The 26827-nt window shown below is 42.3% G+C and overlaps 1 protein-coding gene across 4 annotated transcripts in view; it reads left to right on the top strand.

Annotated features, from left to right (window-relative positions):
- The window catches only part of CACNA2D1 (calcium voltage-gated channel auxiliary subunit alpha2delta 1), a 335884-nt gene that overhangs the window by 175175 nt on the left and 133882 nt on the right, over positions 1-26827 (top strand). For all 4 annotated transcript variants that reach the window (XM_087873415.1, XM_087873413.1, XM_087873412.1 and 1 more), the window contains exons 5-6: positions 3307-3351; positions 20717-20846. In XM_087873415.1, coding sequence (XP_087729541.1) covers positions 3307-3351; positions 20717-20846 — 175 coding nt within the window. The remainder of the gene's footprint in view (positions 1-3306; positions 3352-20716; positions 20847-26827) is intronic.

Raw genomic sequence — 26827 nt, 5'->3', positions numbered from 1 at the left:
GTTCTGTCCCCGTCCCATACACGCACCCAACCAGCCAGCCGAGGGTTAAATAAACTCTTCAAACACTCAACGTCAGTGATAAGGAACTTGGCAGCAACTCTGTAGCTGCCTGCCAAGAACTTTTACTCCGATAACACAGACAAAAATACACACAGTTTGAATAGTCCAGTTTGTAATTAAATCCACAGCAAATAGGCGTTGTGTCCAAAGGTGCAAAGTAACTCGCCAGAGATTTAGCTTTGTCCGTCACAGAGTCCGAATGGCCACCACACTCCCTTTTATAGCCTGTGGGGTGTGGTCCAGTGACTCAGCTTAATCTCTGGCACGCCTCCTTTTCCGCTGCTCACGCTTGTCTCTCCGACGCTGGCATGGGTCCAACCACAATGTTTCTTCGTCACTATCCGACGGCTCAGAAACACCTGGCTCCTGGCCAATCTCTTCTCCTTCGGGAGACACCTGAGGCATTGCCAGAGAGGAGGGTCCTGGAGAGGGAGGCCTGGCTGTCTCCTCTCCTTCATGTTCAGAGCCTTCTTCCTCCAATAAGATAGGCTCGGAGGATGGAGCCACAACAGATTGATAGATAAATAGATGATAGAGAGAGAGAGACAGAGACAGACAGACAGACAGACAGATCGATGGATAGATAGGATAGATAGAAGAGAGAGGAAGGAAGGAAGGAAGGAAGGAAGGAAGGAAGGAAGGAAGGAAGGAAGGAAGGAAGGAGGGAGGGAAGAGAAAGAAATGAATGGAGCCTAGCCACTCTGCCAGAGTGAGCTATTTAAGTTTGGGATTGAGAGCTCCTTAACTAGCTGAAATGGAGAGCTGAAGAAGCTTCTCAGATAAGAAGCGAAACGTCTTCAAAAAAAAAAAAGAAAAAAATGAGAAAGTCCAGTTGCCTCTTGGGGAAAAAAAAGCACCTTTGAACCTGGATGACAGACAACTCTGGAGGTTCTAATTATTCCCTTATAATTATTCCTACAAATGCCTACCCTATAATCTTTAGAGAAAACCTAGTTGTTGGAAAAGAGATAATATTAGTTGGGTTTTTTTTGAAAGGAATGTCGATAAAGAAATCATTGCAGTAAAATAATAACTATCCATCAGTGGTGAAATGTAAAATTTGGTACTACCGGTTCTGTGGGCGTGGCTTGGTGGTGGTGGAGGTAATGTGACTGAGTGGGCGTGGCCAACGTTTTTTTTTTTTTACTTTTAAAACCAATTTTTCTACAACTTCTTCAGCTGAAGAGGTTGTAAAAAAATGCCTTTAAAGCCTCTGACGATCCCAGCTGACTTGCCTGATCCGCAGAGGCTTTTTTTTCCCTTTAAAAACATTTTTTCTATAACCTCTTCGGCTGAAGAGGTTGTAGAAAAAATGCTTTTAAAAGCCTCTGATGATCCCAGCTGAGCCGTGCAATCATCAGAGGCTTTTTTTTTTTACTTTTAAAAGCATTTTTTCAGCCAAAGAGGTTGCAGAAAAAATGCTTTTAAAAATTAAAAAAAAAGCCTCTGATGATTGTGCGGCTCAGCTGGGCAATGGGGGGGGGGCAGGGATTTTTGCTACCGGTTCTCCGAACCATCTGCCTCCATCACTACCGGATCAGGTGATCCGGTCCAAAGCGGGAGCATTTCACCCCTGCTGTCCGTTAATTAATTGATTATTATTAGATAATCGGTACCGGTTATCTTGATGTACAAATACACAGAAGCTTCTCCCTCGACCTGGTTGATATTCAGTGGTGGGTTTCACATTATGTTACTACCAGTTCGCTGCGCACACACATGCTCGCTTTGTGTGCCCATGCCTGCCTTCCGTGCATGAGCCGGTCCTTCGCGCATGAGCTATGCTCGCACATGTGCCTTTTGTGCATGCTCCCAGCCTCAAAAATGTGCCTAGATGACATAGAACTGATTTCTGCTACCGATTCGGCCGAACTGGTCCGAACCGGCTGAATGCGATCTCTGTTGATATTACTCATGTTTCACCGATGAGAAAGTCTTTAGCATCCCTCAATGGTGGACTGTGTTCTCTGCATATCTCGAAGGCGATTTTGTAAGCGCCTGTCAAACCGTGTCTCTCTCCTTGTGGAGTTGGTGATGTCAAGGACATTTATTGATTATGGCCTTTGCAGCCCCAATTACAGTGAGATTATTGGTGGGAGCTGAACTCCAGGCTCAACGCTCAAAAAAATTGAACGAGCTTCTTGGCAGTTGTGTTTCCAGCTGTTGCTTTCGTCCTTGCTGTCATTTAAACTTCGAAGGAAATGCTCAGGTGCTGTAGCTGTAGCTCTGGGCTTTATTTGGTTTTAATCTTCTTCCATGCTCATTTCCATTTGATGACTTTACTATTTGGAAGAATTTGAGGGTTGTTTTCAAAGCATCAGCCACACGGAAGAAAGGAGGGCCAGGAGTGACATGATAGCACTATTCCGGTATTTGAGGGGCTGCCACAAAGAAGTGTGTGTGTGTGGGGGGGGGGGGGGTTCAACCTATTCTCCAAAGCACCCAAAGGCAGGACAAGAAATAATGGATGGAAACTGATCAACGAGCGAAGCAACCTGGAATTAAGGAGAAACTTCCTAATAGTGAGGACAATTAACAACTAAAAAACAACTTGCCTCCAGAAATTGTGGGTGCTCTATCACTGGAGGCTTTTAAGAAGAGACCCCCACCGCCTCCTCCCTTCTAGTACTGATGATGATGATGAAACATCTGCAACAAAACATCCAAGCTCGGAGAGCACAGTTCTCCGCATTTCAATCCCGAGCTACAAATATTCTCCTTTATTGGTAATAGAATTTGTTCCCAAGTAAATATATTGATTATGTCAATCAATTTTCTAAGCCCTTTCGAGTTTTATCTGAGATTTCAGAATTGTACTTTAAAGGAGCATTCAACTGATTCTGAATTGGGTGGCTTATTGATTGCTTATCAATGTATTTGACATCAATCCGAACCAGGGATTTTCACCGCTGCCTGTTCCCTAATCTTGCAGTTCTCACCTATTCTTGCTGCCCTTGTTAAATTGTTGTCGTACGTTCCCTTTCCCCTTAAACTACAGCACAGCATAATTTAACAGCCGATGTTGGAAAGTTAATAATAAGTGGTGAGACCAGGTAAGCAAAAAGAAAATTGCTTGACATGCATATTCATATGCCGTTTAAAGGGAACCTTTGCTGAGAAATGAAAAAGTTGCAATTCATTGCAAAGTTTCAGGAACAGTTTTTTACTACTTCTTTGGACTGTTAATATTTAAAGATTCACTCTACTTCTTCTTTTTTTTTTTCCCTCTCCTTCCTTCCTCTACAGACGAACGATATTGTCTACTACAATGCAAAAGAAGACCTGAACGATGTAAGTAACATTTTGGAAAATAACTCTGAAAAAGCTCTAATTTAATTTTATATCGTTTTAATAAGGAACTATGCATTTTACTGTTGTGAGCCGCCCTGAGTCCTCGGAGATAGGGCGGCATATAGATTGCATAAAATAAATAAATAAATAAATAATTCTCTTAACAAGTACCATTTTGGGGTGTGTGTGCATGTGCTGTCAGGGATCTTGAAATGTAAACACACTAAAGGTACATTTTTCCATATGTGGTGGTCGTGTCCAGAAGCCGGGAAGTATTGGATCAGAATAGAGAAAGTGGTTAGAAGAAATTACGAGTCAATGAATTGAGTTAAAACCAGAATTATTTCTACTAGGGATAATAAGAGGAGACTACAGTAAGAAAGAAGGGATGCAGTGGCTCAGTGGCTAAGACACTGAGCTTGTCGATCGAAAGGTTGGCAGTTCAGCGGTTTGAATCCCTAGTGCCGCGTAATGAGGTGAGCTCCTGTGACTTGTCCCAGCTTCTGCCAACCTAGCAGTTCAAAAGCACATAAAAAAGGCAAGTAGAAAAATAGGGACCACATTTGGTGGGAAGGTAACAGCGTTCCGTGCACCTTTGGTGTTTAGTCATGCCAGCCACATGACCACAGAGACGTCTTCGGACAGTGTTGGCTCTTCAGCTTTGAAACAGAGATGAGCACTACCCCCTAGAGTCGGGAAGGACTAGCACATATGTGCAAGGGACACCTTTACCTTTATCTTACAGTAAGAAAATTCAATATATTATATTGCATGTAACAACAGAGATACGGAGGATTCCGGATTTGCGCACCTTCCGCCGCGAGTTGAAGACGCTTTTATTTCATCAAGCTGGCCTCGCCTAAATCTTCTCCCTTTTAAGTGTAAATTCTAAATTTTTAATGTATTTTAAAATATGGGTATCTTAAATTATTGGTATTAATTCAGCCAAATTTATTTAATTCATTTTATTCGATTTTAAATTTTGTATATCTATGTGTTTTATCTCATGGCTGTGCACCGCCCTGAGTCCTTCGGGAGTAGGGTGGTATAGAAATTCAATAAAATAAAATAAAATAAAATAAACAGTGGCCAGAATTGCCTATGTACAAAACTGGAAACAGGACAGCATGCCCTCCAAGAGAATGGTGATCAAAAAGTTGTTAGATTGTGCCGAAATGGACAGGCTAACATTGGCATTAAAAGCACTAGGGATTCAAACCGCTGAACTGCCGACCTTTCAATCGACAAGCTCAGCGTCTTAGCCACTGAGCCACCGTGTCCCCGATGTGACACGGTAGAGGAGCACAATGGCTCGCGTGGGTTAGGATTCTGGGTTGGAGGTTAACAAGCCAACGTTTGAGACCCGAGTGCTCCGGGGTGAATTCCCGTCCTTCGCTCCAGCTCCTGACATGGGGACATGATTGGAGCCCCCAACTGGGTGTGTTCCCCAGGCAACGGTGATGTCACCAGTTAATCCTTTCAATCCAGAAATGTCTCGATGCTTCTGACATGAGTCCGATGCGACGAGACACAGTCACAATGCATTCCAAAATGCTTCCTAGCATAATATCTTGAAAGCTTCGCGTTGCGTGGTTTATAGCTTTTAGGAGATCTTGAACGAAGCCAGGATCTTCAGAGGGTAGTTGAGAAATAAATAGATATTCTCCAGCAGCCTATAAGCCGGGAAAAAATAAATAAATTTCGGAAAATAAACACAGCATGTTACAAAGGAGTTCTGTGTTTGGGGCAGTTTCTTTCTTGTTAAATTTGGAACGAGCCGTTGGCTGCTAAACTGCTCCAGTGGGACCAGTTCTTTTAATATTGAATAGTGGGTTAAATTTTTAATTATGCAAATAAATAGGTTCCAGTGTGAACTAGACGTCCTGCAAGTGCATTGTTTCATCGTTTGGTTGACCCACAAGGGGAAAGTGTTGCAAAACCAAACACAAAGGAACAAAACAGATTATATATTTTTTTTGTAGAGTGTTAATCCTCATCCAGATGTAATTAGGTGGTACGTAAAATGTCTTGCTGGAGAACATTCTGATCTGAACGTTCATAAGAGGCTGATTACAAAGATAGAACATGCTATTATGGGTAGGTTTGCACAATTGTAGAAGGAAGTCAATGGAACTGGTAGTTAGAAAGGTTTATAGTCTTTAAAATACAAAACAAACAAACAAACAAACCTAACAACAACCCCAAAACCCAACCCAGAAGTTTTGTTTCATAGATGATATATGCAGTCCTCCAAGCTTGAAACCAATTCTGCATTTTCTTTCTTGCACAGAGGAGAGAGAAAAAAAAGTTCTTTCAATCAGATCAGACTGTTGGAGTGGTCCATGGGGCTACCACACTCACATTTCCTCCTCCTCCTCCTCCTCCTCCTCCTCCTCCTCCTCCTCCTCCTCCTCCTCCTCCTCCTCCTCCTCCTCCTCCTCCTCCTCCTCCTCCTCCTCAAATTCCACTCCCTTCTAGCACTAATGATGTTCCCTAGTTGAGTAATGAAATATCTGCAAGAAAGCCACCAAGTTGAGGCCACCAAGGACCCCACAGTTCTCCTCCTCCTCCTCCTCCTCCTCCTCCTCCTCCTCCTCCTCCTCCTCCTCCTCCTCCTCCTCCTCCTCCTCCTCTCCACAAACTCCCCTCCCTTCTAGCACTAATGATGTTCCCTAGTTGAGTAATGAAATATCTGCAAGAATGCCACCAAGTTCAGAGGCCACCAAGGACCCCACAGTTCTCCTTCTCCTTCTCTTCCTCCTCCTCCTTCTCTTCCACCTCTTCCTTCTCCTTTTCCTCCCCTTCCTCCTTCTGCTTCTCCTCCTCCTTCCTTCTCTTTCTCCTTCTCCTTCTCCTTCTCCTTCTCCTCCTCCTTCCTTCTCCTTCTCCTTCTCCTTCCTTCTCCTTCTCCTTCTCCTTCTCCTTCTCCTTCTCCTTCTCCTTCTCCTTCTCCTTCTCCTTCTCCTTCTCCTCCTCCTCTCCACAAATTCCCCTCCCTTCCAGCACTAATGATGTTCCCTAGTGGAGTAATCAAATATCTGCAACAAAACCACCAAATTCAGAGGCCACCAAGGACCCCACAGTTCTCCTTCTCCTCCTTCTCCCCCTCCCAAGCTGCTGAAGTTTTGGAGAATGTCTATTTTATGAGACTTTCTGTCCTCTCTTTTATGAGTTCTTTCCTAATAAGGGAAGGAAAATCACATCTCACTTAAGTTACATCTACACCCAACGACATCAGAAGGCAAAAGATTGGATTGAAATATAGAATAACAGAGTTGGAAGGGACCTTGGAGGTCTTCTAGTCCAACCCCCTGCTTAGGCAGGAAACCCTACACCACTTCAGACAAATGGTTGCCCAATCTCTTCTTAAAAACTTCCTGTGTTGGAGCATTCACAGCTTCTGGAGGCAAGTTGTTCCACTGGTTAATTGTTCTAACTGTTGGAAGTTGTGATGCCAGAAATAGGTGGAAACCCTTACGTAATGACCTCATGTCAGACATCATGTTGACCTCACTGTTGTGAAAGCTGCCATGCGTACAGCAATCCGTCCCAGGGATATAGGACTATGACTCCCAATTATTTCGAGTTTGACTCTGAGATTTTGACAGTTTTTTTTTGTTTTAAAGTTGGAAATTATTTTCCCCTTCCCAATAAGGCAGCCTGCTATTTTAAAACACGGCGTAGGCGGATAAACTAATAGCAAAGTTTCTGCAAAAACTTTTAACTTCGTTTGCACGCAGCTATAAAATGGGATTTCAGATGGATAGTGTCTCGGTGGCATTTGACGCTGATGCCAGATAATTAAGGAAGGAGCAAGCAAGAAAGCAAGCAAGATAATTATAGAAATATGAATTATACAGGGTGGACATGGAAAATTAGATGGGATGTAGATGCAGGAAACTTTTTTTATTATTATTAAAGAGCTGTCCGTAGTCGTCTTTTCAATTAATTAATGAGCCCAGTTTTTCAGCAGGAGAAAAATAGTGAAGCTTTATGCAAATAAGTCTTCAAAAAGATCATGTGATTTAAACCACTTTCTGATGTATGCTATAACAGAATAACAGTGTTAGAAGGGACCTTGGAGGTCTTCTAGTCCAACCCCCTGCATACACGGGAGATCCTATATTTGGAAAATAGGTTGACCCCCTCTTCTCTGTGGTAGCTGTTGATATTTTGGAGTTTTAAGAAGAGCGAGACAGAAAGAAAGCTGTTGAATGTTGATACAGGCATTAGACCAACATGAAAAAATAATCACAAAAAAGAGTGTCATTTTGAGAGCCTAAATTCCACAGACTATTATGGAACCTCTAAACAGGGAACTGCTCATAATTCAAATCAGGGTGGAAAGTTCACTTATTTGTTAAATTTATTATCTCCCTCTCTCCCTCCCTCCCTCCCCCCTCTCTCTCTGTGTAAGTAGGTCTTTGGTTATTCGGGTTTTCTCCCGCGTAAAATTGGAAGTGTCTTGGCGACGTTTCAACGAGGTCCCGCTCGTCATCTTCAGGCTGGTGTCTTCGGCTTCGTGTTTGCACATGCATGAAGCCGAAGACACCAGCCTGAAGATGACGAGCGGGACCCCATCGAAATGTCACCAAGATACTCTCAATCTTACACAGGAAAAGTCTCTTGGTGTATTCGGGTCTTTTCACCAAGATACTTGGTGACGTTTCGATGGGGTCCCGCTCGTCATCTTCAGGCTGGTGTCTTCGGCTTCATGCATGTGCGAGCACGAAGCCGAAGACACCAGCCTGAAGATGATGAGTGGGACCCCGTTGAAACATCGCCAAGACACTTCCAATTTTACGCGGGAGAAAACCCGAATAACCAAAGACCTTATCATCTAACTCTCATCTTATCTATCTCTCATCACTATCTATATCTATCTATCTATCTATCTATCTATCTATCTATCTATCTATCTATCTATCTATCATCTATCATCTCTCTCCGTCATCTATGTCTGTGTCTCTGTGTGTCTGTCTGCCTGCCTGCCTCCCTCCCTATCATCCATCCATCCATCATCCATCCATCCATCCATCCATCCATCCATCCATCTATCTACCTACCTACCTACCTACCTACCTACCTACCTACCTACCTATCTTGTTTTCCCCAAAATAAGACCCTGTCTTATATTTTTTTGAACCCTGAAATAAGCACTTGGCTTTATTGCCATGTGCTCAAAAGCCCAATTGGGCTTATTATCAGGGGATGTCTTATTTTGGGGAAAACAGGGTATCTACCTATCTACCTACCATCCATCCATCCATGAAGCTACTCTAAGCAGCTCACAATAATAAAAAGGTAGAAAATCAAAGAGTGTAAACAGAACAGAAGTAAAATAATAGAACTGTAGGATATGGCCAGGCTGAGCCTGAGGAAGAGGTCAAACGTGTCATCAGTTGCAAATGTGAAAGGACAAATCTCCCACTGTCTGTTTTACCATCTGAGAAGTTAGGGAGGATCCTTCCTCTGCCTGTTGTGCAGCTGCGGGCAGGACCTCCTCTTATCTAATTGTTCCCCAGGCAGTATCTTTCCCCCTGTCTCCTTAAGGTCATCCCCACATCCCATTAGAGAAACTGAGGCACTCCCAGGATTATTTTGCTTCAAACTACATTGTTCCTTCAGCAGCTGTAGCACTGGACACGGATAATCAACCCTCGGCAATTCCTAGGTGCTGGGTGTTTGATTTCTCAGCAGCTGTCAGTCACCGTGTGTAAATTTGGTCAATAAATCAGTTAGAATATAGTAGAGCAGGCAATAGCGTTGAATGGCATGCCAATTAAAGTTACTATTTTGAACTCCTGCAGATTTTCCAGTGCCTGAAATATTTAAAACCCTAGGGCTACGGTGAGCTGCTTCTGCAAGGATATGTATGTATGTATGTATGTATGTATCTATGTATGTATGTATGTATGTATCCTTTTAAAAAAAATAAGGATCTAAAGTGTTTAGGATCTAAGGATCTAGGGGGTCTCTGTGTTAGCATAAGGGCAGGAAGTTCTGCCTTCGACCTTTTAGTAGAAAGACTAATTTTCAGTGAAAGGCCCAAACACAGGGATGAAATCCAGCAGGTTCTGACAGGTTCTGGCGAACCGGTAGCGGAAATTTTGAGCAGTTTGGAGAACTGGCAAATACCACCTCTGGCTGTCCCCAGAGTGGAATGGAGATTTTGCAGTATCCTTCCCCTGGAATGGGATGAGAATGGAGATTTTGCAGTATCCTTCCCCTGGAGTAGGGTGGGAATGGAGATTTTGCAGTATCCTTCCCTGGAGTGGGAATGGAGATTTTGTCATATCCATTTTGGAGAGGTAAAGTTTGTTGTCTAACAGCTTCAAGCACCTATATATTGTTGCTACACAGTACACTTTTCCCCGCGCTCCCAACACTGGCGAGGTTCTTGTCAGCCTGACATATGGCTGTCTGCATAATTTACTTCCGTTGGCAGATGTCAAAGCCAGCCCTGCTGTGCCACTCTTCCATTTTATTTCCTGCTCCCTGAAATACGGTCTTTTTTGAGCCTTCCAGAATTGCCTGCCGTCCATCACACGTTTTAATTTTGTCTCCTGCTTTCTATCCTTTCTTGATATTTCTCTCTTTCTCTCTCAATCTCTCTTTCTTTCTCTCTCTCTTTCTCCCTCAATCTCTCCCTCTCTTTCTCTTTCTCTCTCAATCTCTCTTTCTCTCTCTCTTTCTCTCTCAATCTCTCACTCTCTTTCTCAATCTCTTTCTTTCTCTCTCAATCTTTTTCACTTTCTCTTTCTCAATCTCTCTCTTTCTCTCTCTATTTCAATCTCTCTTTCTCAATCTCTTTCTCTCTCTCTCAATCTCTCTCTTTCTCAATCTCTCTCTTTCTCTCTCTTTCTCCCTCAATCTCTCCCTCTCTTTCTCTCTCAATCTCTCACTCTCTTTCTCAATCTCTTTCTTTCTCTTTCAGTCTTTTTCACTTTCTCTTTCTCAATCTCTCTCTTTCTCTCTCTTTCTCTCTCAATCTCTCTTTCTCTCTTTCTCTCTCTATTTTAATCTCTCTCTTTCTCTCTCTTTCTCTTTCTTTCTCTCTCAATCTTTCTCTCTTTTTCTCAATCTCTCTCTCTTTCTCTCTTTCTCTTAATCTCTCTTAATCTCTCTCTCTCTCTTTCTCTTTCTCTCTCTCTCTTTCTTTCTCTCTTTCTCTCTCTTTCTATTTCAATCTCTCTCTTTCTCCCTCAATCTCTCACTCTCTTTCTCAATCTCTCCCTCTCTGTCTTTCAGTCTCTCTTTCTCTTCCTCTCTTTGTAGACTCAACTCCTTGAGTCAAATGTCTGTTTTTCTTCAAAATCCTCTTAATTCTGCCCTTTTAACTTTAGTGTCTATGGAGATTGTCCGCCATCCATGCGGTCCTGTTTTCTAACTTCTCCGTATCCTACTTAACCACTGTTAATAGGATGCTGGTTTGGTTCCATGTTTTCTTTTATCCTCTTCGTCTATCTGTTCCCTCTTTTGACTTTCTAAGAGATAATGAGTCTCTTTCTCACATTCTCTTTATTTCCTGATCAACATCAACATTTCTGTTCTATGGTTCCAATATGTCTCACCGTCATGGCATCAAAGAGTACAAGGTTCTTAACTGTAGCCAACAATACAACATCGAAACTCTCACTATCGAAATATCGGGAATAATGAACATGGCAATTTGGCATGCGCTAAACAAGCCAACATAATCTTGGCATGTTCTCTGTGCTTCGTGTGTTCTCTGTTTTCATTATCCTGGTATCTAAAAAGGTCAAATCATTCATTAAACCTAACTAATTTTTTTTTTGTACTTGATGAAGTTACTTTGATGAGTAACGAAACATCTCAAATGAATAAACTTTGGTCCAGTTGCCCAGAATTAACCTTTTTTTAAAGATACTTTTGGTCTGGATGATTGAGTTTTCATTTACATATCCTGTTCCAAAAACGAACTAAAAATGTGAAGGAGATTTTTCCCCCAAAACAGTCAGTTTTGTTTACTTCCTTGAAATTTTCTGATAATTTATTTTATTTATTTGGATGGATGGATGGATGGAAGGAAGGAGCTGTGAAAATCAACCCCAGGCAGCATTAAGGAGGCTTCCAGATGTGAAGATCTGAAATTATGGCTTACAATACCAAAATAATTAAATAAATTAAGAAAAGAATAGAAGGGTTAAGAGCTTCCTAATTTACAGGCTCTTCAGAGCAAACTCTTTCTCTAAAATTTCAACATGTTCTCTTCAATTCCATCTACTTCTGACCTAACTCAATAGCCAATGGAGCCATCTAGTGACAAGAAGAAATATATATATATATATATATATATATATATATATATATATATATATGTGTGTGTGTGTGTGTGTGTGTGTGTGTGTGTGTGTGTGTGTGTGCGTACAGTTAATATCTCAGGTTTATTCCCGTGTAATTGTAAACATATCCTTAAAAGGGTAGTAGCGACGTTTCAACGAAATCACATTCCTCATCTTCTGGCTGAAGTTCTCGGTTTGGTTCTTATGGGCAAACTGTGATTTATATTTATATATATATAGGCAAGAATTTTAAATAAATTCAAAATTAAACCCAGGGATGTAAGAAAAGGATCAAATCTCCCTCAAACTGAATGGAAGTCTGGTAATCACGTGGTTACGTCCGTGTAGTTTTCTAAGCAGCAGGCAAAATTATCTCACTGGATTCCGGAATGACTTTTTAAGCCTCCATCTAGTTTAACATAGAGTCCTAAGCAGGGGTGAAATCCAGCAGGTTTTGACAGGTTCTGGAGAACCGGTAGCAGAAATTTTGATCAGTTCGGAGAACCGGCAAATACCACCTCTGGCTGGCCCCAGGAGTGGGGAGGGAATGGGGATTTTGCAGTATCCTTCTCCAGTCACGCCCACCAAGCCATGCCCACAGAACCGGTAGCAAAAAAATTTGGATTTCACCACTGGTTCTAACCACACATAGTTTTTTTTTTTAGTTGACCAGTTAACCCTCAGGTTGACTGAGGGTTGGTACCAGCTATAATGGGAAAAAAAACAGCTCAATTTCTGATGTCTACACCATGAGCCATGGTGGCGCAGTGGTCAGAGTGCAGTACTGCAAGCTATTTCGGCTGCCTGCTGGCTGCCTGGTGTCTTGCAATTTGGCAGTTTGAATCTCACCAGGCTCAAGGTTGATTTCTGTTTTCTGTCCTTCCCAGGTGGGTAAAATGAGGACCCAGATTGTTGGGGGCAAGAGGCTGACTCTGTAAACCTGTGAAGCACTGTGAAGTGGTATATAAGTCTAAATGGTCTTCCTTCCTTCCTTCCTTCCTTCCTTCCTTCCTTCCTTCCTTCCTTCCTTCCTTCCTTCCTTCCTCAGGGGTGCAGTATTGCAGGCAAACTCTGCCCACTGCCAGGAGTTTGATCCTGACAGGCTCAAGGTTGATTCAGCCTTCACCTCCTTCCAACGTGGGTAAAATGAGGACCCAGACTGTTGGGAGCAAGAGGCTAACTTTGTAAACCGCTTAGAGAGGGCTGTGAAGCACTGTGAAGCGGTATATAAGTCTAAGTTCTATTGCTATTCCTTCCTTCCTCTCTCAACCCCTCCCTCCCTTCTTCCCTCCCTTCCTCGGTGGCGCAGCAGTTAAGATGCAGAATTGCAGGCAAACTCTGCCCACTGCCAGGAGTTCGATCCTGACCGGGCTCAAGGTTGACTCAGCCTTCCATCCTTCTGAAGTGGGTAAAATGAGGACCCAAATTGTTAGGGGCCAGAGGCTGACTCTGTAAAGTGCTTAGAGAGGACTTTAAAGCACTGTAAAGCGATATATAAATCTAAATGCTATTGCTATTGCTACAGTAGTCCTTGACTTCCAACTATTCAAATAGTGTCCATTCGAAGTTACAACGGCACTGTAAAAAGTGACTTATGACCGTTTTTTCACTCTTATGACGGTTGCGGCATCCCTACAGTCATGCAATTAAAATTCAGTAGTTTGGAAACTGACACGTACTTATGGCAATCATTCAGAGCAAGCTATTATTTCTATTTGCATTTTCCATTAAGGAAAAAAAAATCAAAACTTTGAGCAAAAATATGTTTTATTAAAAAAAAAAAAAGGCAAATAAGCAATATATCCATAGGTGCCTTTTCTTTCCAAGAGGCGTCATTTCGAAATTTGAGATAATTTCCATACGTTCTCCAGTGCACCCTTAGCCTTAACTTTTAGTAAACATTTCCTAAGATGGATCCATTATTTTTCCTCTTGATAAATCACAATGTAGGAACAATAAAAAAAATCACACGTCCTCTTATTTCTATCTGTGCTTTTTTGGGGGGAGGGGAATGTGCCAGTCTCCTCCCCCTTAATTTTGGAAGGGATGGGTAGATCTGAAGATTGCTAGTTAACGTAAAGAGTTCTGTGTCTTCTTTCCTTTTTGTTCGACATTTCATTTAACCACGCATCCAGCTGTTGTTGGTAGAGATTTCCTAAGACCTTCCGTTCGCTCCTATTCATTAGGGCTGAACTGACACAAGCGATTTGTCAAAGAAGAGAGTTCCCTTCAAAAGGAGTCTATTGTAGAGAGATACTACTACTGTCGGAATCAGAGTCAATTGCTTGCTTAACGATGAGAGTGACATCTCTGTTTCTCTGGTCCTGAAACGACTTTGCTAGACCTGTATTGACTTGTTGAAAATGGGTTAGAACCAGAAGTGGTATTCAGCCGATTCGGACTAATTCGGGCGAACTGGTAGCGGCGAATGCAGGCCGCCAGGACGTAACGCCTTCCTATTTAGCCATGTTTTCGAGACCGGAAGGTGCATGCACATGAAGCAAAGGTACAGTGGTAAGAATATGTACAACATAGAATAACAGAGTTGGGAGGGATCTTGGAGGTCTTCTAGTTCAACCCCCTTACTCGAGACTCTATACCCGTGATGGTGAATCTATGGCATGCGTCCCACAGGTGGCAAGCGTCGCCATATTAGTCGGCATGCGAGCTCAGCTCCGGCACCGGCCAGCTGATTTTTGGGTTTCTGGGCTCACCAGAAGTAGAGAAACAGGCTGTTTCCTGCCTTCGGAGGGCCTGGGGGGGTGGGAAGGACCGTTTTTCTCTCTCACCTGGCTCCAGGGCCTCTCTAGGAGTCTGGGGAGGGCAAAAACAGCCTTCCCCATGCCCCTGGAGGACCTCCGGAGGCCGAAAACAGCCTGTTTGACAACTTCCGGTCCTACCATTTGTCTAGAATGGATAGGACCATGATGGCAAACCTCTGGCATGTGTGCCACAGGTGGCACGTAGCGCTTTCTCTGATGGCACGCGAGCCGTCACCCCAGTTCAGCTCTGCCATGCATGCGCGTGTGCCTCCTGCTGGCCAGATGGTCTTTGGGTCTCTGCCATGCATGCGCAGGGGTGGGGCATTTGCAGGGGGTGCATGAACATTGGCGAGGGCGTGGGGGTGTGTCTGCGCATGCGTGGGGGGCATGTGCCATGTGCTGGGGGCACATGCCATGTGTGGTGTGTACACACAGGGGGCACGTGTGCATGCACAGGGACAGGATGCATACATGGGGGCTGCGTGCACATTGCATTTTGGGGGTTCGGACATGCGCATTCACGCACACACATACTTTGGGCACTCGTTCTGGAAAAGGATAGCCATCACTGGTATAGGGTCTCCTGTTTGAGCAGGGAGTTGGACTAAAAAACCTCCAATGTCCCTCCCAACTCTGTTATTCGGTAATTCTTTGCCTTAAATTTTCCTCCCTTCCACCACCTTGGCGTTAGAACTTTTCTGCTGGAACTCCAAACTAACTTCCCGGAGAATCATAAGCAGGTCAGACCGCGGAGAAAGAGAAAGAGTTGCAGAAAATGTCCTTGGCCATAACTCACTTTTTATTGCTAACAATTATATATATATATCCAGAAGGTATACTTTAATAGATGACCACACCAAGCAGTAACCACTGGATAAAATTAGAAAGTTCTGCTCGCTCAGACTTTTATGCGAAGATATGAAGATCATAGGTCAGCATCTCCGTCAACGATATGAGGATATTAATAGTATGGTGGTTGCAATATTTAGATTATTAAAAGGTTTTGTTTATTCAAAGAATGCACCAGCTGCCACGTTTCACTGAGAATGCTCCCCTGGAATTTGAGGACTGAATACTTGATCCAAAGTTTCATTTATTTGTTCGTTAGATTTAAACCCTGCTCTTCCTTCCATAGCCCAAGGTGGCCCAGTGTTCTGATCTAGGCTTCCCCAGCAGCACGAAGCCGAGTCCTCGTCCCGATAAACCCCTTTTTATTTAATGTACAGTGAATTCCTCTCCAGCAAAGTCTTTCCTCTCCCACAGTCTTTCAAGATAGTTCACAATTACCGACCTTTATCAGGCTTGGAGAGGGGCCAGGCCGATATCTTTCAGATGCCGCAATACTTGGCAAGAATGCAGGAATGAACTAAATTGCCTCCTGCAAACTCCACTCCCCTTTTGCTCCTCTTTTATTCCTTCTGGGAGGGGCCCTTCATCGTCCACCTGTGGCATTACTCCCTAGTCGACCCTTGTTCTTTAGCTGTTCCCTTCATCTGGCAACTCTGTGCATGCGCACACTGGGAACAGGCTCCAGCTGTTCGTCTGCCTCACTGATGTCCGACTCCGAAGGCAGCTGATAACTGTCAGACGGCTCTGGCCCCCTCTCTGCCTCTGACGCAGAGCCCTCATCAGAGCCTTCCCCAGACTCCAGGACTGGCCCATGTTCCTCCCCAACTTCCTCACTGTCCGAATCTGCTGCCAGATCTACTGGCTGCTGGCGGGCCACAACATCCAACTCTTACCTTTCCCCAAAACAACACACCTGTGAGATAAGTTGGGTTGAGAGAGAAGAATGGTCCCAAATTACACAAGTAGCTTTTATGACTAAGGATGGACTTGAACTTACATCTCCCTTGTCTAATATCTTAACCACTATACCACCTTGACTCACATAAAAAAAGTCAGCCGAAATAGGTAGACCAGACCATGAAATCAACTCTACAAGAAGGCTAAAACTACCTTAATTGAGACTGGCTATATAATAAAAGAATCTTTCAAGTGTAGGCTCTATCTCCTCCTTCTTATACTCCAGGGAAGGATATAAGCTACTTCTAAAACTTATCTATGTCTAAACTTATCTTTGATCTAGATAAATAATCATGTCCATTAAGGTCAGTCCTTTTCTCTCTACAAACCAGCTTAGAAACAGTGTGGCTTGTATTCCAGCTTGTTTCTCTTACAGTTGGAGTTTACTTGCTAATTTGGGTGGTTCCTTGATTCTTTCGACCTCATTTTTGCTTCTTCTTTTGTCTCCGTGGCTTAAAGGAAGATTTAGGTTTAGCAAACCCACTTTGTCTGAATCAGGAGCAGGAGGAAAGTAATCACTTACTTTCCCTACCGGTTTGCAAATGTGAGCGCAAAAACGTGCCTAAATAGGATGGCATATTTCCTGTACCCGAACTGGTAGCGATTTCCGCTACCAGTTCGGGTGAACCGGTTCGAACCGGCTGAATACCACCTCTGATCAGGAGGTTATATTTTGGTCCATTCAAACTTTATGACATAATTGCATAAAATATTGTAGAGACTAGACACGTGTTGGCGAACCTATGGCACGCGTGCCGGAAGTCGCACGCAGAGACATTTTTCCGGGCACGCGAGCTGTCGCCAAGCTCACCTGAAACTGCCTCTGGTGCACATGCGTACAATTCAGGGGACCCAGCTGGTCTTCGGAGCTCTCTTGCGCATGTGTGCATATTTGTGAAGCGCATTCCTGTTCGGCACTCAGTAAGTATAAGGTTCACCATCACTGGACTAGACTATCTTGTTGATCTAATAAAGTTTAATTTGTTTCCTTAGTTTCAGTTGAATTTCGCAAGAATTTTTTTGCAAGTAGTACGGTACTATTTTGATTGAAAGAATATTCTCCTTCTGGCAGCTGTCTCCAAATAATCAGTTGTAGTTTTTTTTGTTTGTTGCTTTTTGCTTGTTTGTTTGCTGATAATTGTCTTTTAATACAATGCGCACAATGTTTTGCCAAGTTTTGTGATACAGCATCAAAGGCTTCGGCAGGTAACAATAGTCGTATTTAAGATGGATCGCTCTATTTGCTTATTTATGTTTATCTATTTTTATTTCCTTTATCTTCTTTTAATCGTTGGTTTGCTGGCTTAAAGGCCTTCATAATACAATTAATCTGATTAGGTGATGGTGAGTTCTAGTCCCATTTTAGGTATGAAAGACAGCTGGGCGACTTTCAGTTAATCACAGGGAGACTGTGAGTTCTAGTCCCTCCTTATCCATGAAACCTGGCTGTGTGATCTTGGGCCATAACCTCTCTCTCTCTCAGCCCAACCTACCTCACAGGGTGATTGTTGTGAGGAAAATAAGAGGAGGAAGGAGTATGAGATACGTTCACCACCTCGAGTCATTTATAAAAACAATAAAGGCAGGATGTAGATTAATTATTGAATAAATAATACAATGGTGGCATTCAGGTTAGTTCTAACAGCCTTTTTTTATGCCAGAGTTTTTCCACAGAATTGGTGCTTTTTCTGTATTTCGCTTCTCCAAAGGAGAAATCAAGCAAGGGGCATTTTGACTTTGTTTCTTTTCCTCAGTCAAAAGATATCCCTGATTTGGTTCAACAATTAGCAGCTTTCTGCACCTCACTTTGGGACTAATTAGTCACGTTTATTTCAAAGTCACGCGAGCGAGATTTTGGGGAGTGTCCGTGGACGGTCAGAGGGAAAAAAAAAATTCAATAAACAAAGGCCAGGTTTTAATAGGTAGAAAAATAATCTTCAGGCTCTGACTCCGGCGGGATTTTCCTATGACGGTATTGATCGCGCTTCAGCTCTTTTTCTCAGGAGAGAAATGGGTCGGAGTTGAGTTTTAATTATATTCAGGGTCACGCTGGATTACTTCACGACAGAATAGCTTCTTTTTGCCAGCCAGGCTGGCCGTCGTAAACAATAGAAAAATAGATGAGGATATAGAAGAATATAACGGAGGATTTGGGTTGATTTTAAGATCTTTTAAGGAAAAAAAAAACTTCCAACACTGGAAGTTTTTAAGAAGATGTTGGATAACCAAGTGGTGTAGGTTCCTGCCTAAGCAGGGGGTTGGACTAGAAGACCTTCTGTTCTGTTCTGTTCTGTTCTGTTCTATTCTTCTATACTCTACTCTACTCTATTCTATTATTCTCTACTCTACTGTACTCTACTGTACTCTACTGTACTCTACTCCACTCCACTCCACTCCATTCTATTCCATTCAGTCTATTCTATTCTGTTCTTCTATATTCTACTCTACTCTATTCTACTCTATTCTATTATTCTCTATTCTACTGGACTCTACTCTACTCCATTCCATTCCATTCCATTCCATTCCATTCCATTCCATTCCATTCCATTCTATTCTATTCTATTCTATTCTATTCTATTCTATTCTATTCTTCTATACTCTACTCTACTCTATTCTACTCTATTCTATTATTCTCTACTCTACTTTACTCTACTCTACTCCATTCCATTCCATTCAATCTATTCTATTCTATTCTTCTCTACTTTACTCTACTCTATTCTATTATTCTCTACTCTACTCTACTCTATTCTACTCTACTCTACTCTACTCTACTCCACTCCACTCCACTCCACTCCACTCCACTCCACTCCACTCCAGTCCATTCCATTCCATTCCATTCCATTCAATCTATTCTATTCTATTCTTCTCTTCTCTACTCTACTCTATTCTATTCTTCTCTACTCTACTCCACTCCACTCCACTCCACTCCACTCCACTCCACTCCACTCCACTCCACTCCACTCCACTCCACTCCATTCCATTCCATTCCATTCCATTCCATTCCATTCTATTCTATTCTATTCTATTCTATTCTATTCTATTCTATTCTATTCTATTCTATTCTATTCTATTCAGATACCATCAAGGATGCACGTTTATGAATGTTTTAGATAATATAAGATGCTAATTCTCCTTAATTGGCTCTATTGTTTTATGTATGAGGTTTTTATATTTCTTGAGTCGCCATGTGAGAATAGGTGGCAATATAAATTTCCTAAAATAAAACAAACAAACAAACAAACAAACAATAAATGTTTTAAAAAGATTTTTCCAGTGTTTTTTCTAAAGGTTCTAGGTTCGAATATAGGATTGTATAGATATAGGATTGTAGGATCGTATCGTAGGATAGATCGTATCGTAGAATAGAATATAGGATCAGATAGATCAGATAGGCCTTGACTTACCACAATTCATTCAGTGACTGTTCAAATCCACAATGGCACCGAAAAAAATGTGACTTATGACCGTTTTTCACACTTACGGCCATTGAGCCACCCCTTGGTCACATACTCAAAATTCACATTCTTGTCAACGGGCTCATATTTATGATGGTTTGCAGCATCACGTGATCCCCTTTTGCGACCTACTCACAAGGAAAGTCAACAGGGAAAGCCAGTTTCACTTAACAACCGTGTGATTAACTTAACAACTGCAGCAATTCACTTAACAACCGTGGCAAGAAAGTGGTAAAAATGGGGCAAAATATTCTGCCCCAGCTATGGACCCCAAAGAACGCAGCACACACAAAGTCTGTACAAACCTTAGTTTACTAAATTAAATCAGTCTTTTTCAAACAAAGTCTGTTAATTAACTTTCTTAACAGCTTACAAGAATCCAAAGAATAAATAATCGTAATCTTACTATGGTTGGCAGAAAGCCCAGAAGCAATTTGCAGGAAACTGATAAGAGAACTGAGATCAGGATGCGAAGGAGAGTGAACAAAGTTGTTCCCTGCAAATTGCCTCAGTCGTTGTCCTTCCTTAAATAGGCTAAGGGAGTGGCCAATTAGCCAAAGCCTTACTCTCGAGGAGACCTCCTCCTGAGGAGCCACTCCTGCCTTTTGGCAGCTCTGCACGCCCGTGCATCGAGAAGAGGCTCTTCCTCTTCGTCCTCTTCACTTAATGGAAGTTTCTGGAGTTCTGAAGGCCCTGGCCTCTGGCACCACATCTTCTCCAGCCTCCTCATTGTCTGACTTGAGTACCATCTGCACAGGCTGCTGGTGCAGCACCACATCAGCCTCCTCGCTGTTGGAATCAGCTACTAGCTGCACAGGCCGCTGACGGGCCACAACACAAAACTCACTGAACAGCAGTCTAGTTTCACAATGGAAATTTGGAGCCAAATTGTTTTCGTAAGTCGAGGACTACCTGTAATGGTGCTTTATGTATTTGGATCTGGCCCATCCCCAAATCTTGAGTCTAAGTTACCTTTGCACTTCATGTATTCAATTTTAATGTTTTCCTTCCTTTTCCCCCTCCTCGTTTGGAAAAGTCCGGAAGAAGCGAGAACGAAACCGGTAGCCAGAGAATCAAACCTGTGTTTGAAGAAGATCCTCTGTTCCGTCGGCAAACATCATACCAACATGCAGCTGTCCATATCCCGACTGATATTTACGACGGCTGTAAGTATGAGAGATTTGCATTGAATTCTTCAGCATCCCATTCTATAAGGATGTGGTGTTATCTTTGTTTTGCGTGTTGTGTGAATATCCCAAAGGTGCTTTTTTTTCAAGAGGCCACTGGACTTTGTTGTTTTTTTCTTCTGAAGACATTTTGCTTCTCATCCAAGACTCTTCTTCAGTTCTGACTGAATGGTGGGGGAATGGAAGGATATATATTCCTTGCAAACAGCTGGTCATTTGCATTCGTTTAGAGAGTCGTTGAGGCCACTTGGAAGTTTATTTGTGTCCTTGGGGTCACCTGAGTAGATGCACAGCTCCACAACACAGTCCTTTCAGCAGTTCCAAGAAGGCTCCACACCCATTTGCACTACTCAGGTGACCCTGGGGACACAGAGAAACCTCCAAGTGGCCTCAACGACTCTCTAAAAAGAATGGAAGTAGAAACTAACCGACGAGAGAAACAACCTAGATTTAAGGAGAAACTTCCTGACGTTGAGAACAATTAAGCTTGTCTTCAGAAGTTGTGGGTGCTCCATCACTGGTGGCTCTTAAGAACAAATTGGATGGCATAGGGTCTCCTGCTTAACCAGGGGGTTGGACTAGAAGATCTCCAAGGTCCCTCCCAACTCTATTATTCTGTTATGCTGTTATCCTTCCTCCCTCCCTCCCTCCCTCCGATAACCTCCCACCGGCCAACCCACTCCCACAGAGAGGGTCTCCTCAGGGTGCCATCGGTCAAGCAATGTCGACTGATGACCCCCAGGGGGAGACCCTTCTCTGTGGGGACACCCGCCCTCTGCAACGAGCTACCCCCAGGAATACGACTGATCCCGGACCTCCGTACTTTCCGCCGAGCGTTTAAGACCTTCTTATTCCAGCAAGCCAGGCTGGCTTAAAATTTTAATGGGCTATTTTATGGGTAAAGGGTTTTAAAAAAAATTTAGGGAAGCCAAACTGATTTAATTCTGTTTTAATTTATTTTAATTTTTCTACTGTATGTATTTTAATTTTGGCTGTTCACCGCCCTGAGTCCTTCGGGAGAAGGGCGGTATACAAATTTAATAAACCTTAACCTTAACCTCCCTCCCTCCCCTCCCTCCCCTCCTTCTCCATCACTGGACGTTTTCAAGAAGAGATTGGGCAACTATTTGTCTGAAATGGTATAGAGTCTCCTGCTTAATTAGAAGATCTCCAAAGTCCCTTCTAACTCTGTTATTCTGTTAATGTGACTTTTGAACTTCCCTCCTGTCAGTTTGAGATTATGCCTCCATGTTCCTGAGCTTGGCTTAATTTCATCTGACCAGACAGATGTTGACCAAAGAAAAATATAAGGGTCTTTGCATGGAAGAGATCAATTTTCGGTGTCGACTAACCTCACCTGGAGGGTGAGGTCCTTTTATATAAATGGGACACCTTGCTTGTTGATGTCCTCATTTGCATCTTTTTTTTTTTTGGTAAGGACACCATAGCAGAAATAGTACAAGTCTTCTTAAATGACTTACTTAATGACTCCATGGACACTGGTCCATAATGCACATCCCTCCACAGCCCTGTTCAAGTAAGACTTTTGCTATAAAAGTAAAAGCTCTTTAGACATAAAGAATAAAAAATTGGAAGTGCCTTTTAATTTAGCCATCTTCATGCTCCATTGTAACCGTACAGTGAATTGAAGACCCTAACTTCCATGTTTCCCTGAAAATAAGACCCTGTCTTATAATTTTTTGAACCCCGAAATAAGCACAGGAGCCTGGATAGCTCAACAGACAGAGCTCTGTAATTTAACACCAGCTGTCTGCAATTAAAGTAAGATCGAATCTCGCCAGGCTCAAGGTCGACTCAGCCTTCCATCCTTTCTAAGGTGGGTAAAATGAGGACCCAGTTTGTGGGGGCAATAAGCTGACTTTGTATAAAATATACAAAAGTATGAAGGCTATTGCTTAACGCATTGTAAGCCGCCCTGAGTCTCCGGAGAAGGGCGGCATATAAATAAATAAATAAATAAAAGCACTTGGCCTTATTTTCGGGGAGGTTTTATTATTTTGGGGCGCCTGGAGCAAGATGGGGCTCCTCTTGCCATCTTACCTGATTTCCAGCTCTGTCTCCCTAACCCTAACCAGAGGAAATGGCGAGGACCAGCTGCGCATGTGGTTAAATATTTTCGGGTAGGGCTTATTTTTGGGTAGCGCTTATTTTTGAGGGAGGGCTTATTTTCAGGGAAGCCCCTTATTTTAGCGCATGCGCTCAAAAGTTCAATTGGGCTTATTATCTGGGGAGGTCTTATTTTCAGGGAAACACAGTAGTGTATTTATTTAAACGTTTTCCTTGCTTTTTCTCGAAATGTTACCCAGGTAGAAACATTAATGTCAAAAGTAGTAAGAGGAGAGAAAATTTGAGTCCAATTTTCTCCAGCGGCTCATCAGATCCGGAGGATTATTCCATGATTCTGTCTTTATTAATTTAAAGGTGGATTGCAATTGCTGGATTAGAGTAGAATTTGCTGATATTTTAAGGCCTTAAACCGGTTCTTAAGAGAAATCGATCATTTCTGAAGGGTTAATTTATATTCTGAAGGGAGGGAAGGCAAGAGAGATGATTCATAGGCAAAACCTCACTTGAAATATTTTAATTTAATCCTGACTTTTCGGGTTGACATATACCTTCATTAAGCCCGTAATGCCAAACTAATAAGTTAGTGGGGAAACTTTGCCACATGAATATTCGATATAATTTTACCATATGGACAAATGAGCTGGATTAACGTACTCTCCCAGATACAGTTTGAATAGGAAAGAAGGTGGATCATGGAAAATGTCAGGTTTATACATCATGCACTGACTGGGAAGGCATTTAAGAAGCATAAAGAAGCAATTTCTGGAATTTTTGGAACAGATGACTAGAAGATTGATCTGATTCGGTGCTGGGTTTAGAACCAATATTTCTATATTTGTCAACATAAGCCATAAATGGAGAAAAATGTAAGCAGTAATTACTCTATTTTTCCTTCCTGAAAGGTGAAGAAATATTAGTCTCTTTATTATAAATAAATAAATGTGGTGAGCTCTGTAAGAGTCCTCTTTGGGTGATGTGGTGGCCATGTAAATTTGAGTAATAAATAAATAAAAATCTGTAGAGATTCTCAGTCATCCAGGTCATGTTTGTCCCCAAAGATGCTTTTTCAGGAGGCAACTGGACTTTCTTATTTTTTTTTCTTTTGAAGATATTTCGCTTCTCATCCAAGAAGCTTCTTCAGCTCTGACAGGATACTGGGGAATGGAAGGGTTTATACTCCTTGCAGACAGCTGGTCATTTGCATCCTTTAAGAAGGTCATTGAGGCCACTTGGAGGCTTATCAGTGTCCTCAGGCTCACCTGAGTCAGACTTTTAACTGTATAATTTAAGATGAGCACCCTTTGAATGATGTGGGGGGTAGGAATGGATTTCCAGAGGGAAAAATTGAAGACTACAGGAATTATTTGCACTACTCAGGTGACCCTGAGGACACACATAAACATCCAAGTAGCCTCAACGACCCTCCAAAAGGATGCAAATGACCAGCTGTCTGCAAGGAATATAAATCCTTCCATTCCCCACCATCCTATCAGAGCTGAAGAAGCTTCTTGGATGAGAGGCAAAACATCTTCAAAAGAAAAAAACAAAACAAAAGAAGAAAATCCAGTTGCCTCCTGAAAAAGCACTTTTGGGAAAATAAATGAAATATTTAACAGGCATTTGGAGAAGGACAGGCTGAAACTATGGTGGAGTCAAGGGAGGAATAAGGTCTAAATGGTCACAAATGGTCTAAACTCAATCCCTCTTGAATTCTGTTAATTTTTATCTAACATCAATTTAATGCTGCCCCTCAGATTCTTCTCTATAGGCATAAGCAATCCATCAGCTAAACTGGAATTTAACCTCTGACCCTGAATCTTCACGCTTGACAGATTGCCATAACACCCGAAACCCTAAATTGCGGTTAATCCAAAACAGAAGTCGGGGAATTATTCTTCCCATTCAGCTTTGCCAAAACTTGTTCTATCAATGAAAAATCATTAACACGTTAGAGTGGAATTCAATCATTCTCGACATTAGGAAGCAGGCAGGCAGGCTGGAACTGTTTTCAGCGCGTGCATTTCCCTTTCCTGTTTACAGACTGGGTTTTATTTGACACCTGATAAATTAAGGATGCGCTGAATGTTTTTTTGCTCAATTAGACGGAGTCGGGGATTGGTCGAAACTCCTATTAATGTTATGAATGCTCTTTAAAAACCATGTTGCTCATACCAAATATAATTAGTGTTTAATTTCCCAGGGGTGTCTGCTGCGCAATTGACAACTCTCGCATCTTCGTAATCGTCTACGTTTGTCAAACCCAGAATTGATGCATCTCTCTTTCTGTGTGTGTATGTCTGTAGATCTCGCCTGCTTCACCCTCCTTCCTGTTTTAAAGGATATTGCCCACTAGTTAATCACTTGGGACAGTTGCGTTGACAGTTGAACTATAAAAGATTGCAGGCTGGGACTGTGTTTGGAATTAAAGACTATTCACAAATGTATGTAAAATGTATTCAGTTGCTTGTTCTGAATCTGAATTATCAGGATGATGTTTTAAAGATCATCCTATTTTTTCCTCCCACTCTTCGTTTTATTACGTCCTGATGCAACAATGCAGCGTTCTTCTACCCGAAAATAAGACCCTGTCTTATATTTTTTTGAACCCCCAAATAAGCGCTTGGCTTTGTTTTCAGGGAGGTCTTATTATTTGGGGGAGGGGGGGCGGGCGTCGAGCAAGATGGGGCTCCTCTTGCCGTCTTACCTGATTTCCAGCTCTGTGTTTAAATATTTTCAGGGAGGGGGAAGGCTTATTTTAGCGCATGCGCTCAAAAGCTTGATTCGGCTTATTATCAGGGGATGTCTTATTTTTGGGGAAACAGGGTATGTTTCTTGTAACGACCCTTGGACTGTTGTATTTGTGTCACACGCTTGGCAATTTGCGGTCAAAGGGAAATTAGAGGTACTTTCTTCCATGTTGAGTTTTAAATATACAAGAATAGAATAGAATAGAATTTTTATTGGCCAAGTGTGATTGGACACACAAGGAATTCGTCTTGGTGCATACGCTCTCAGTGTACATAAAAGAAAAGATACGTTCGTCAAGAATCATAAGGTAGAACACTTAATGATAGTCATCGGGTACAAATAAGCAATCAGGAAACAATATCAATATAAATCATAAGGATACCAGCAACAAAATTACAGTCATACAGTCATAAGTGGGAGGAGATGGATGGTGGGAACAATGAGAAGATTAATAGTAGTGCAGACTTAGTAAATAGTTTGACAGTGTTGAGGGAATTATTTGTATAGCAGAGTGATGGCGTTCGGGAAAAAACTGTTCTTGTGTCTAGTTGTTCTGGTGTACAATGCTCTGTAGCGTTGTTTTTAGGGTAGGAGTTGAAACAGTTTATGTCCAGGATGCGAGGGGTCTGGAAATATTTTCACAGCCCTCTTTTTGACTCGTGCAGTATACAGGTCCTCAATGGAAGGCAGCTTGGTAGCCATGGTTTTTTTCTGCAGTTCTAATTATCCTCTGAAGTCTGTGTCTGTCTTGTTGGGTTGCAGAACCCAATACACAATATTGTAAATATACAAGCAAATCTGGCTGAAGTTCAAACCGAGAACTTCAGCCAGAAGATGACAAATGTGATTTTGTCGAAACGTCGCTACTACCCTTTTAAGGATATGTTTACAATTACACGGGAAGAAACCCGAGATATTATATTAACTGTACACACACACACACACACACACACACACACACATATATCTTCTGAAAATAGAGTCACTGCTGCCTGCCTTCCCTGTCCAAAATAATAATTTCAGCCTAGATTTCAAAGGTTTAGAAGAGAGGGGAGAAAAAAGACAAAACAAATACACACCTTAACTGCAGGTGATTTGCTAGGTGCTCGTGCCCATTTTGAAAG

Source organism: Pantherophis guttatus, chromosome 7, assembly GCF_059756535.1.
Source record: "Pantherophis guttatus breed Tessera chromosome 7, ASM5975653v1, whole genome shotgun sequence".
NCBI classification, from domain to species: Eukaryota; Metazoa; Chordata; class Lepidosauria; order Squamata; family Colubridae; genus Pantherophis; species Pantherophis guttatus.
The sequence above is the reverse complement of the archived record's forward strand: the minus strand, read 5'-3'. Positions and strand labels throughout refer to the sequence as shown.